The sequence below is a fragment of the Lissotriton helveticus genome, chromosome 6, assembly GCF_964261635.1.
Source record: "Lissotriton helveticus chromosome 6, aLisHel1.1, whole genome shotgun sequence".
Classification (NCBI taxonomy): Eukaryota; Metazoa; Chordata; class Amphibia; order Caudata; family Salamandridae; genus Lissotriton; species Lissotriton helveticus.
This window is the reverse complement of record NC_136067.1, coordinates 802,461,103-802,473,428: the sequence shown is the minus strand read 5'-3', so window position 1 is coordinate 802,473,428 and position 12,326 is coordinate 802,461,103. Positions and strand designations below refer to the sequence as shown.

The window sequence follows — 12,326 nt, the reverse complement described above, 5'->3', positions numbered from 1 at the left end:
AAAAATGCAAACATACTGCAGCCGCTTAAGAACTGCGGATCCCAAGGTCCCAGTGAATTATAGGCCCTTCTCCCTTCTTCCCACTTTTTCAAAAGTATTGCAAAAATCTGTTAATTCACAACTCTCTCAGTTTTTGGAGGATAATCTGTTGCACCCAAGCCATTCAGGCTTCAAACCCCATTTCAGCACAGAGACGGCCCTGTTGGAGGTTGGAGAGTACGTGAGGGGTGCCCTAGATAATGAGGGGGAGGCCGTCCTGATTATGGTCCCCATCAACGACTCCTTGATCATCTCCAAGTAATTGGGATTAAGGGCATAGCTTTCAAATGGTTCACCTCATTTTTAGAGAAAAGAAGCCAAGAGGTCTAGCTGCCCCCTTTTTCTTCCAAGGCTCGTGAGCTAACGGTTGGTGTGCTTCAGAGCTCGCCACTCAGTCCTACTCTCTTTAATGTTTATCTAACACCCTTAGCCATGCTAGCGGAGACTCTAGGAGCTAAGGTAACCTCCTATGCTGACAAAACCCAGCTTCTCTTCTCCTGTAGGAAGGGAGAGGAGCTCGCTAAGGAAGTCATAAAAAACTGCCTATCTAAACTGTTCCATTGGTTGTCTGTCAACTAGCTAAAATGCAATACAAATAAAACTGAGATTGTGTTTTTTGGTCCATCATCGCCAGATTTATGGAATACATTCTGGCCGAAGGAAGCCCCCCTTCTGGACCCTAATATGGCACTGTAAAAAATGTAGGAATCAATTTAAATAGTGCCTTCTCTTTTGAACCATAAATCCAGGCTCTGACGGCTGCCTGTTTTGGGCTGTTAAGGTACCTAAAAAAAGTCCTTCTCCTTCTGTCTGACGACACCAAGAGAATGGTAATCCACGCTTTACTAACCTCAAGGTTGGACTACAGGAATGCACTATACCTGGGTCGGCCAGAATACCTTTTTTGGGAAACTTCAGGTGGTGCAATATGAGGCAGCCCATATCCTCCTCAATCATCCCAGTAGCACACACATATGTTTTTTGACAGAGAATCTAACTCAGAGCAGAGCTGCAAAATCCAGGAGGTCCAAATGTCATAAAGAAATTGGGGGAAGAGTTCCACTCTCTCACATGATTGACATTCAGCTGTAGACCTTGTCTGAGACAGAAAGCAGCAAGACACAAATACTCAAACAAAAAAACCTTCTGAGGAAGGCCCTGAGTGTTTAGGGAACAGGAATACAGCTTACCATAGCCAGCAATTACCAGCCAACTGTATTTTGTGATAAATTCTGGCTCCTAAGCAGCTCTTTGGAAGACTGGTATACATTTTATTAAATTAGTGTATTTATAGAGCAACAGTGTCCATCATAGCTGCCCCAGAGTTAATGAGCTATTTCTTTATCGCATTTAGGGTGAGCTTACAAATACAAAATAAAGCACTACATTGATTTGTATGTGTGCGGACAGTGTGCTGTTTAACGTTGTGCACGGACAGTGTGCTGTTTAACGTTCCTAGAAATTTGTGACGTGATTCACAAAACCTGAAATTTGCAACAGGATTTCTTTTGTCCTCTCTCGATGGTGATTTCATACTTTTTGTTGTTTATAAACGTATGCCAGATTGCGCAAGGGGACCTGCAACTGTCTTGGGGTTTTCAGGAGTACTACTACAAATCCTTTTGAATTTAGTTTTCGCGTGCAAAATATACTGTTGTGTATTTTCACGTTTAAAACCTCTGTATGTTTCGTGATATAAAACTGAGCATTTGGTGCGCCAGTGAATGCATTTTTTACCTTTCTATGTTAAATATCAGTATCAATGGTTTCACCTGCTTAATAATATTTTTACAATCATAACAACATCCGTTTGTCTCATGTGTTTTACTGTTTGGGGATCTTTCTGTCTTTTGAATTCGAGGCACCAAAAATAAAGAAAGAGATAGAAGTTACTCTACCTGTCTATTTATGGAATAGTTAATTCCCTTCGCATTCTCAATTCAGCAATTTTGTTTGTGCTTCTTAATGCGATTTGCATTTGCCTGGAGCGCTATGTAGATTTGTATTCACATATTAGATTATCAAGATTTATCCGGGTAATTATCAGCTTTTGAATCCGTTTTCTGAAGGAAAGGTCTGTTTACAAGGAGTCATATAGCTTTCACGAATTGTTGGCTGTTAAGGTGCCCTTCCTGAATGCTGATGCTAAAATTTGGCAGCTCATGAATTTTGTGGAGTTGCCCAGGAGAGTGTATCTTATTATTCATTGAGACCTATGTCTGGGAAAGTAATTGCATCCAAGGCCATTTTTCTTATCTCGCCTTACAGTTATTATTTATCCTTGTATGGAATGGAAAGGACTGCTAAACATGTAGAAATAAATACATATTGAACTTGTGTACTTAACCTATCCAGAGTCAGCTAAAGGCAAATGGAAACATGGAAGGTAGTTTAAGTACTCGTAAAATTGGTTTATTTCTTTGAATAAAATCAATATGCCTTTCGTGTACCAAATGTATAAAACTGAAAACTTGATATCATTATAGTAGTGCTATTTTATAAAGAGTCATCCCTGAGGAAGTGCTAGAAACACCCTGTGTAAATAAATATTTAAAGGATATAAAAGGTATTAAATGCCATGTGCATCTGTTTAGTCAATCACAATCTGTATCAATTGGTAGCATATGTTTTTGTGGTTTAATGTGCCGAAAAAGCTCTTTTTTCCAACAACTGTAGCTCTGGAAACTGAAATACCCTTTGAAACACCCTATTTCTCACCACACAATAGAGCTGTCTGTGAACATTTTACCACACAACAAGGTTCCAGATTCGGTACTGTGTAGAAATGTTTAGGTAGAGGATTAAATGGAACTTCGAATTGTTTTTGGAACACTTCACTTGGTGAAACGAATTTGCTCGCACTTATTAGTAGCATAGTAGCAGCATGTTTTGCAAACCAAACATTTGTTTGTTAAATCCAAAACATCAGTTGCACTTCAGCATAAAAATTGTGCCACTTTGCCATCCTTGCCATTTTTCCCTTGTCCTTAAAATTTCCCACTTCTTTTTGATTTTTGGCAACAGTTGGTGGGGAGTCTGGTCCCAGAAGATTAAATTGATGCTCATCACAGACACTTGTTTGGTACTAGACAGGGGAGAGACAGAATTGGTTTCTACACATAGGGCTTCATTAGAATGTGGTTTCAGACCGAACCCCATCTACTTCTTTAGTCTGACCGACACATTACGATGCGTGCAGTCAGAGGCAGCAGTCGGAGGGACCGACCAAAACAATCCGGTGGGCTCATGGAGCTCATCGGTCGGTCAGAAAGGCCTCATAATGCCTTAAGAACGAAGTTTCAGCCATCGGGATTAAGATTTCGGTTTCCGACAGCCTTTCCATGTTGGCCTTTCCGACATGGAAAGGCTGTTGGAAAGTGACATTTTGGGCCTCTACCAGGGCCCCTGTCCTTCTGCATCTGTGCTTGGACATCCCTGCACCATGTGTGGTTGCATCCAAATAATGCGGTCAGAACCGCCGACCTGAGGTCAGTCGGTTCCCACCATGCAGCAGTGTCGGTCAGAGGCAACTCAGACCAACATCGTAATAAGGACCATAGCTGTCTCACAAAGATAGCCTCACCCATAACTTCAGGGGTGTAGTTTAATCAGTGAGATTCAGGGGGTGTAAATCTCAAATTTCCCAACTAAAAAAAGCAGTGAGCTGCAGGATGGAGGCCAGAGATGACCAAGGTTTTGGGATTGAAGGTTTTGCTGAGGAACAAGGTTACTACTGATTAGCATTAGGTGGACCTCTGTCTAGAGTGACACAATGGGTGAAAAAAGATGGGTTGGAATGCTATCCCAGTGATTGCCTTTTGTTAGACTATTTGAAAGCATTCATCCAATCATCTTTTGGGTGTTTGACTGCCAGTATTATGCCTGGAAACTTGAGACTGGTGCAGCTTTTCAAGTCTATTAGTTCCATTGTTTATGAACTCCAAAAAAGTAGTACATTTGCACCCATTCAAGGAGTACTTTAATGGGTTCAGATTTACTATATATCTATTTATGGTTCTACTCCAAAAACTGAGCAAGAGTGAAATGAAAACATTGAGAAAAACTGACATAGACACAGCAGACCCAACTCGAAGCCCACAGACCTAAATATCAAGCCAAGAATGCATTTGGTGGGTGTTACACCCCAAACACCCACCTATAGCTCTGCTCTTGTCTGTACCACCTGGACTTTTCAGTTTTCCCAAGGAACTCATGACTATGGTCACCTAAAAAACACACAATGACCTGGAGCCCCTGCCCTGGATTCACTTTTTAGGTTTCGACCTGGGGAGGGCACGAAGTGCCCCTCCCAGATCGAAAACTTTTGTCAACAGTATGGATGTCGGCACCGCCTCTGCCTCTCATTGGCTAGCTCCATAAATGGAGGCTAGCCATTGGGAGACAGAGGCTGTCAATCGTGCTTTCTCGGGGAAAACGCGATTCGGGGGCGTTTCTGGGTCTTTTTTTAAGCCCCGCCCCGCCCTGTCCTCTTCCCATTGGCTGGAATGTTACCTTCCAGCCAATGGGAAGGGGAGATCACGGAGGCAATCAGGCAGTGTTTGGACAGTGGCGGCAGAGCAGCTCTAATTTTATTGGACCTCTCTGCCGCATTTGACACTGTCCCGCACTCACTTCTTCTGACTAGATTGGCTGAGATTGGGGTGCTGGGGTCTGCACTAGAATGGGTGAAATCTTTTCTGTCCGACAGGTCTCAGCAAGTTTGGGTTCCTCCTTTTTCCTCTTCGGTTAAGCCCCTTATTACAGGGGTACCCCAGGGGTCTACTCTGAGCCCCCTACTTTTCAATGTGTACCTTACTCCGCTTATAGTGCTGGCGGAACAAATGGGGGCCAAAATTATCGCGTATGCAGATGATACGCAGTTATTATTTACATGGCCTGATACAGCACTCAACACGGAGGTCATTCGGTCTTGTCTTTCTTCGGTTTTTAATTGGTTGGCTGCAGCTCAATTGAAATGCAACGAAGACAAGACTGAAATTTTACTGTATGGCCATTTTCCACCTAATTTCAGAGAACTACTGTGGCCTTCAGATTTTCCCCTGCCAAGCTCAGTTACCATCCCGGCTAAGAACCTGGGAGTTTGGTTTGGAGAGGATCTGAGATTCGAGGCACACATACAAAAACTTACCGGGGTGTGCTTCGGATCCCTTAGGGCCATGCGAAAGTTCTTCCCTTATCTTCCTTCAGCTGCAAGAGAGTCGGTTGCAAGGGCTTTGATTCTTTCTCGGCTCGACTATGCCAACTCTCTGCTTAGTGGCACACCGGCCTTTCTTGTCGCCAGATTACAGATCATCCAAAATGCGACGGCAAGACTTTTGTGCAATGTGCCTAGCAGAGAGAGCGTACGCAGCCATCTGAAGGAACTACACTGGCTGCCGGTGTCTCAAAGGATTACTTTTAAAATCCTAACATTTGCATTTAAAGCAGTTAACGATCTTGGGCCTGCTTACCTGAAAAAAAGATTCAGCCGCTATATTCGTACTCGATCTTTACGTTCAGCGGATGGGAATTTTCTGAAGATACCCCGCTTTCGGCGAGCTCGCCTTGGCGGCCAGTCAATTGCCGTCCTGGCAGCTTCAGCCTGGAACACTCTGCCGCTGTTCTTGAGATCGATGCAGAACTTTGTCCCTTTTAAGAAAGCTTTGAAAACGCACCTTTTCAGATCTGCGTTTTAGTTCTTCGATCACTTTCTGTCTTCTTTGGCCACATGCTTGTTCTTCTATTTTTCTCGCGCCAGGATACTCTGGTAGTAATAGAGCGCGTTATAAAACTGCTTAAATTAAATTAAATTAAATTATATATATAAAAAGTCTGGAGAATGCAGGCCTACCCTTTTGTTGACCTGGCAGTGGGGATGAAAAGAAAGGAAAAACGGGGAGTCAAAAGAATAAGACTAAGGATTAACACCAATGTGTCAGCCAAAGTCTGAGTCAAGGAAACTGGTATGTACACCTAACCCACTGTTCCGGTTCCTGTTGCACTGAGGGTGTGGCCCCAGGAGTATCCGTTTGTCAAACGGAATACGTGTTCATGTAGGAATTACTAATGATGCCTTGCGAATAATAGAGGAAATCCTCACACCAGAACCTTCACGCTGCATCGTACAGCAGAAATTGCACTGAGCGCAATTCTTATTCTTATTCTTTTGACTCCCCGTTTTTCCTTTCTTTTCTTTTCACGTTTTACATTATCCCTCAAATATATTTGTTTATTGTTATTTAACAGTACACATCTTGTGCGCAGGCAATGTAGACAAACCCATGATTTACTGTATGGACTGTCAATTTCAAAATGGCAGCCATATTTACTTTGCAGGGAATTACGACTTGTAATGTCAGTCTGTTTTCCATGTCTATGGTCACAGTACCCAGTATATGTATTGCACGCTATTCACAAGGCTCATTGTGTGATCAAGGAAGTTTTTCTTTAGAAACGCAAAACTTTGAGCAATAGAAAATTATCTTTTCTACGAATCCTGAGAGCGCGAGTTATTGGATTCTGGATGTGAATATATATCTTTCCCTTCGCACCTTGCTTTGGCTCATTGATTAGTCACTTGACTGTTATGAAAATTTAGTTGTGGTGATATGCGGGCTAGTAGCCACTTGGCTTGCACATTTGGTATAGCTTAATCCTGATATGGGACCAGTAGCAAAGATGATCAACAGGATCAGGGTGCCCTATCCTTGAGGTGCCACTCAGCATTTTTCATGGGTTTCAAATGCACGATTGTGCTATTCATATCGTAATCTTTCATATTTTTCATTTAAGGATTGCTTAAACGTAAATAACAGTGACAATCTAAATTGCACTGCATGGATGTTTTTAAGTGAACTTTTATGGCAGACAAGTCTGTTTTACTATCCTTCCTCGCTCCAGACAACGTTGTTCTATTGTGTTTTTTCACTTTTCATTGACCTGAGAAGTTAGTAGGGCACTATTGGTAATAGGCTGTGAAGAAGACCTTTTCAGGTTGAAACGCGTTGCCAATCAACTTTATTGACTATGGAAACTGTGTGCGGACTTGCTCTTCTCTGATTTTGTGGGAGGCGTGCCTTTGTGACATATATATATATACATATCGTCATGTGATCAAGGGCCGTTAGGCTTGAAACGCGTCATGGCGGAGGTGCGGGGAAAAGCACAATAAAAATATAGCATCTTCAAACTTCAAGGTCCGATGTCGTCCTTCGGATTCTTTGTTTGACGACTTTTGCTGCATATATATATATATATATATAAATATATATATATATACATATACATATATATGTGTGTATTTGTGCCGCTAAATTAATTTCTGTCTGTTATTTTAGAGACGATCATTTGGAAAGCATTTTAGATTGAGAGCGGTCTTATTCGTTGTAAGGAATGGTTTTAAGATAAATATACAACAATAAACAAAATAAACTGAATTTACCAGCAGCGAAGGAAAACAACATATTTGCCAAATTCAAAATGTGAATGCCTTTAAATTGTATCTGAACACTGTACCCTATTTGCTTGAGCTAATGTCATGGCATAAGCAGATGCTGATTAAAATGGAACACGATTATGCTACACTTGTATGCGGACGGAAGTTAAAATGCCTGCCAGTGGGATGACATTGGACCACCAGTAGACGGGTAATTAAGATCCTTATATAGAGTCAGCATTGTGTTGTGTGTGAATAGCTCACTAATTAGAATATGGGGTCCCTTAAGCATAGGGTGACACAGAGATCAAAACTGCAGCAAAGCTATTAAAATATTTCAATTGCCAATTAACCACATTGTTAAACTGAGCATTATTTTCAAGCCTTATGCATATGCACATTTAAATCATCTGGCATTAATAAGTTATTTGCTGGAAATATGTTTCAGATGGCCGACAATGAGGTTTGTGCCATCACGGCTGTTAATCTTTGTGGCAAATCAAAGGACTTCTTGTTTGAGAAGAACACAAGGTGAAAATATCCTACTTGGTTAAGACCTTAAGTGATAAAATACAGCATGCCCCCGGCATGCATTGGTCGCAAAAAATGTATAAGCAGTGCAATTAAATGCCCCTCTCTTTTCTGTTCCCGCAGGAAGAGCCATATGTGATGTTCAAGAAGTCAGATAAGCCATTGTACGGAAATGATCGGTTTGAGGGCTACTGCATCGACCTCCTTCGAGAGCTGGCCACCATTCTTGGGTTTACTTACGAGATTAGGCTGGTGGAGGATGGCAAATATGGAGCCCTGGATGATACCAACGTACAATGGAATGGGATGGTCCGTGAGCTCATGGATCATGTAAGTAGCAGAATTTCAGTTTCGATCCACCAGACCTTTGTATATATTCAAATTAGAAAAAATGGTTTATATTTCAGTTTTGAGAAAGAATCAGCAACCAGCTGACCTCAGTTCAGGTCATTCTCTTGCATATTTTTAGAACAAAAGATTTCACATCGCAGTTGACTTGCATCAGTCATGAGGATCATTTTTAAAAATGCAGACCATACTCTAATTAGCATGTTTTCACAAGAATTACAGTCCGTTAAAATCTGTAGTGTTGCTATAGTGATTAACACAATGTCATTTGTAATGACAGATGTGCGTATATTTGTATGGCATTAATAGTAACAGTCCTCAGGTGACACTTTTGGAAATTGAAAAATGCATATACCTGGTCAATAATTTGAAGAAAAATGCAATAATTTCCTTTTATTACTTTAATTTACTGTGCTCTTTCAGCATATCCTTCTCTGTCCATATAGATGTGCCATTATATCTTCTCCATCCTTCCTTTCCAATACCTTTCATCATGCATGTGTCCACTTCTTTATTGTTTTGAAGGTGTTATCAACTTCTCAAATGTTTTATCTTTCTCAGTTTTTAAGTATAATAGCCTTTAGTGAGGACATGAGTTCGGATACTCACCCCAACCCACAGATATTTTGCTTTTGGAGTGTTGCACCGAAAGCCCAATACCCTTAGGAACATAACCTCAACACTCCTATTGGTCCCACATGGGTAGGATTTCTGCTCAAGTTCAATACTTCACCTCAGAGGCGATGGCCCTTCAATGGACCTTCCTCTGTCGTAGTGAGGGGTGTGGAAATAGGATGTCGAACTGTCAGCTATCCAATGAGGCTCATTAATTCTTAGCTAACTCACAAATTGGTGATCAGGTTCAGGTATATTACTCTCTAAAGCATGCTATAGAAATAAAATATTGCAATTGGTAGACGGAAACTCCTAAAGAAGTTTAGTCTAACAAGAATATTGCAAACCCATAGCTCTGCTGTGGTTACACAGAACAAGGGCAAAAGGACCTGATGTTCTTCAAATAGTCTCCCGGGGATGTTAAGTAGAGATATTGCGCCAGCGTTTTGAACTACCTGCAGTCTCTTCAACTGGTACCGTGGCAGGTCAATGTACAAAGCATTTGTGTAATCAATACGTGAAAGTATCAAGCGCGGGTAACCATTTCCTTAGCTGCTCTAGGTAAGAGGGGAGAAACTTCTTCAGTGATTTGAGGGTGCCGAAGCATTGCCCCCCTAAATTCTTAATCTGATTAGAGAACCAGAGATCTTCGTTGAACCAGATCCCAAGGTTTTTGACCGGCTGACCCGCGGAGATGGGCAGAGGATAGCCATTCGGCCATAGCGATTCCCTATACTGAGGAAGGAAAATCCCATTAAAGAGGATTGCAGATTTATCCTCATTGCACTTAAGCTGGGCAGAAAGGAGCCAATGGAAAACGGCTGTAAGGCAGGCTCTAGCATGAGCAGGGGATGAGTCATTTTTACACCATGTAAAGAGGAGCTGGGTATCATCCTCATAAGCGATAATCTTAGCCCCCAGCTCCTCAGCCAAATAAATCAGTGGGGTGACATATATGTTGAAGAGGAGAGGGCTCAAAATAGAGCCCTGAGGTACTCTCGTAGTCACACTTTGGGGAGCCGATGAGGACTGGGGCAGCCAAACTTGCTGTGATCCATCTTCCAGGAATGATTTGAGCCAGTTCCTGGCCTCACCAGAGATACCAATATCCAAGAGATGGGCCAATAGCCAAGAGTGAGGCACAGTATCAAAGGTGCCAGAGAGATCTAAAAAACAGAGCCGCTCTGCCACCAGCGTCCAAACACTCTCTGATTGTCTCTGAGATTTCAACGAGGGCATCTCTGTGCTATAGGTAGCTCTGAACCCCCGATTGAGCTGGGTGGAGCAAGCCAGACACTTCAACAAAGTTGGTAAGCTGTTTAACAGCTTTCTTACAAACTTTTGCCACGGCCCAGGAGAAGAGAGATAGGGCGGTAGCTAACTGGAAGAGAAGGGTCCAAAGAAGGCCTTTTCAACAGAGGCAGGACTTTGTCCTGCTTCCAATCTAAGGGAACCATGTTGGTCTGAAGAGTCATATTAATTAAAGTGTTGACCTCTGGATTAACAACCTCAGCAACTGAGGCTAGCAACCTGGATAAACAGGGATCCGACGGAGAGCCGGACTTCAATGATTTGAGGATTGTCAAGGAGTCAAGCCAAGTGTGTTTCTAAAGCTTCATATTGGAGCAACATTTGGGGCTTTTTGGACCCATGTGAGCTCCAGGTGGTGGAAAATAAATTTCTCAAATGCCTAATCTCTGTGCCTCAGAGTACGTTGGCCTTCTGTGTACATGAAGAGTTGGGAGTTAGGTATTTAAGCGAGCAAATTGCCTTGCACACTCTGCTGAGTTGGGTTAGAATTTGGTCCAGGCAGGAGCTGGTTCTGAGTTGATTAATTATGAAGGATCGCATGGTACTCGATCAGGCATATAAAATACAATGGCTTAGGTATGTAAGGAATTCTCTCTCTGATCTTGGTAGGAAGGAGCTGTTTATCCACCCGTAGGATATCTGCAGAAGGGACTACAAATGGGGTAGGGGCCATTTTTTGGAAAGGGTAAACGTTTCTAGGGAAGGGGTTGAGCTGTTGAAACCCTTAATTAAGAAATATGCTCCGACAACTTTCACATTGAACATGGAGCCATACTTAAACTTTTGTAAAAAAAACATTAGGGATAGATACCTGCTTGCAACACTCCAATTTAATTTACTCCACCTGATACTTGCTACTCCAAACTGATGTTTTGATCTAACTTCTCTGGGTCCTTGCAATTGTGATAAACATATCCCTTCAAGAGTCCATGCACTTTATGATGTCTTATATTTTCTGTTCTGAACCAAGGAGGGTTTTTATCGTACCTGTTCTAAAAGGAAAACGTTTTTTTTACAAGTTCCCCCTACTTTGATATGTTTACAGATGTTATCAGATGAATATCCTATGGCAAATGTAAACTATTTGAGAGCTATAGTTCTTATACGGAGCACCTTGGATGCGTAGTTGTATATCTTAGAACATGTACATATATATTCATTTTTTCTGCATAGAATGTTTTTACATACAGGCCGCTATGAATTTCGTCTTATGTACTGTTTATACAGTGGTTTTTCTTTTATGGTTTTAACAAAAACATATAAAGAATTCGATAAACAGAACAGATCCATAATCAATGCTTATATGTAACATTTTAAGAAGCTCTGTCACGAATCGAACAGTTTGATATGCAAAATTACACCTCTATTTGACATAATCTATTCCTAAATAAAAAAATCCATAAGAAGAATTTATTTTTGAAAATAAAACAATTTCTAACACCAACAAAGGAAGAAGTTGGTTCTCAAAGTTTTTCTGAGTATGGGCAAGAGGATCAAGTTAAATTCCACTAGGTGAAAACTCCATGGTAATAAGCAAGGGGGAATTGAGCATAAATAAGGAAAGTTCAAGTCTGGTTTCTCACCAAACTGCTCCAAATCATCTGATGGGCAAGTTCAATAGCAAAGGCAATAAGCAAAGGGCTTCAGTAAGTTTAGCAGGCAAGTTGAAGGTAAGGAAAAGTGAAACAGGTTCATCTGAGCCGAGGCAAAGGTCTCCTCAAAAAGGCACATCAAAACAATTGCAGTGTGAAAAGCAGAATGCATTCTTCTCCTCCTGTACAAAGTAGGTATATAGTTAAAATGTATCATCATGACATATATTTTCGGTCAATTATAAACCAACTAAGACGGTCACCTTAGATGACTGTCTGACACGATAATGTCTGGCACATCAATGTTTTTTTTAAGAAAACCCTCACACACCAACCTGGTTGGTGTCATGCTTCATCATTGGGTCCCAGCTGAGTAGCCGAATGCTATTCAGCTGTGCTATGACACCTGTTTACAGTGGAGCAGGTTTGAGATGTTGGTGAATGTGATGAAGTGA

General features: G+C 41.5%; 1 protein-coding gene across 1 annotated transcript in view; it reads left to right on the top strand.

Annotated features, from left to right (window-relative positions):
- GRIK2 (glutamate ionotropic receptor kainate type subunit 2) overlaps positions 1-12,326 on the top strand; it is a 1,557,632-nt gene that overhangs the window by 820,057 nt on the left and 725,249 nt on the right. The window contains exon 10 of the mRNA XM_078648357.1: positions 8,129-8,335. Coding sequence (XP_078504483.1) covers positions 8,129-8,335 — 207 coding nt within the window. The remainder of the gene's footprint in view (positions 1-8,128; positions 8,336-12,326) is intronic.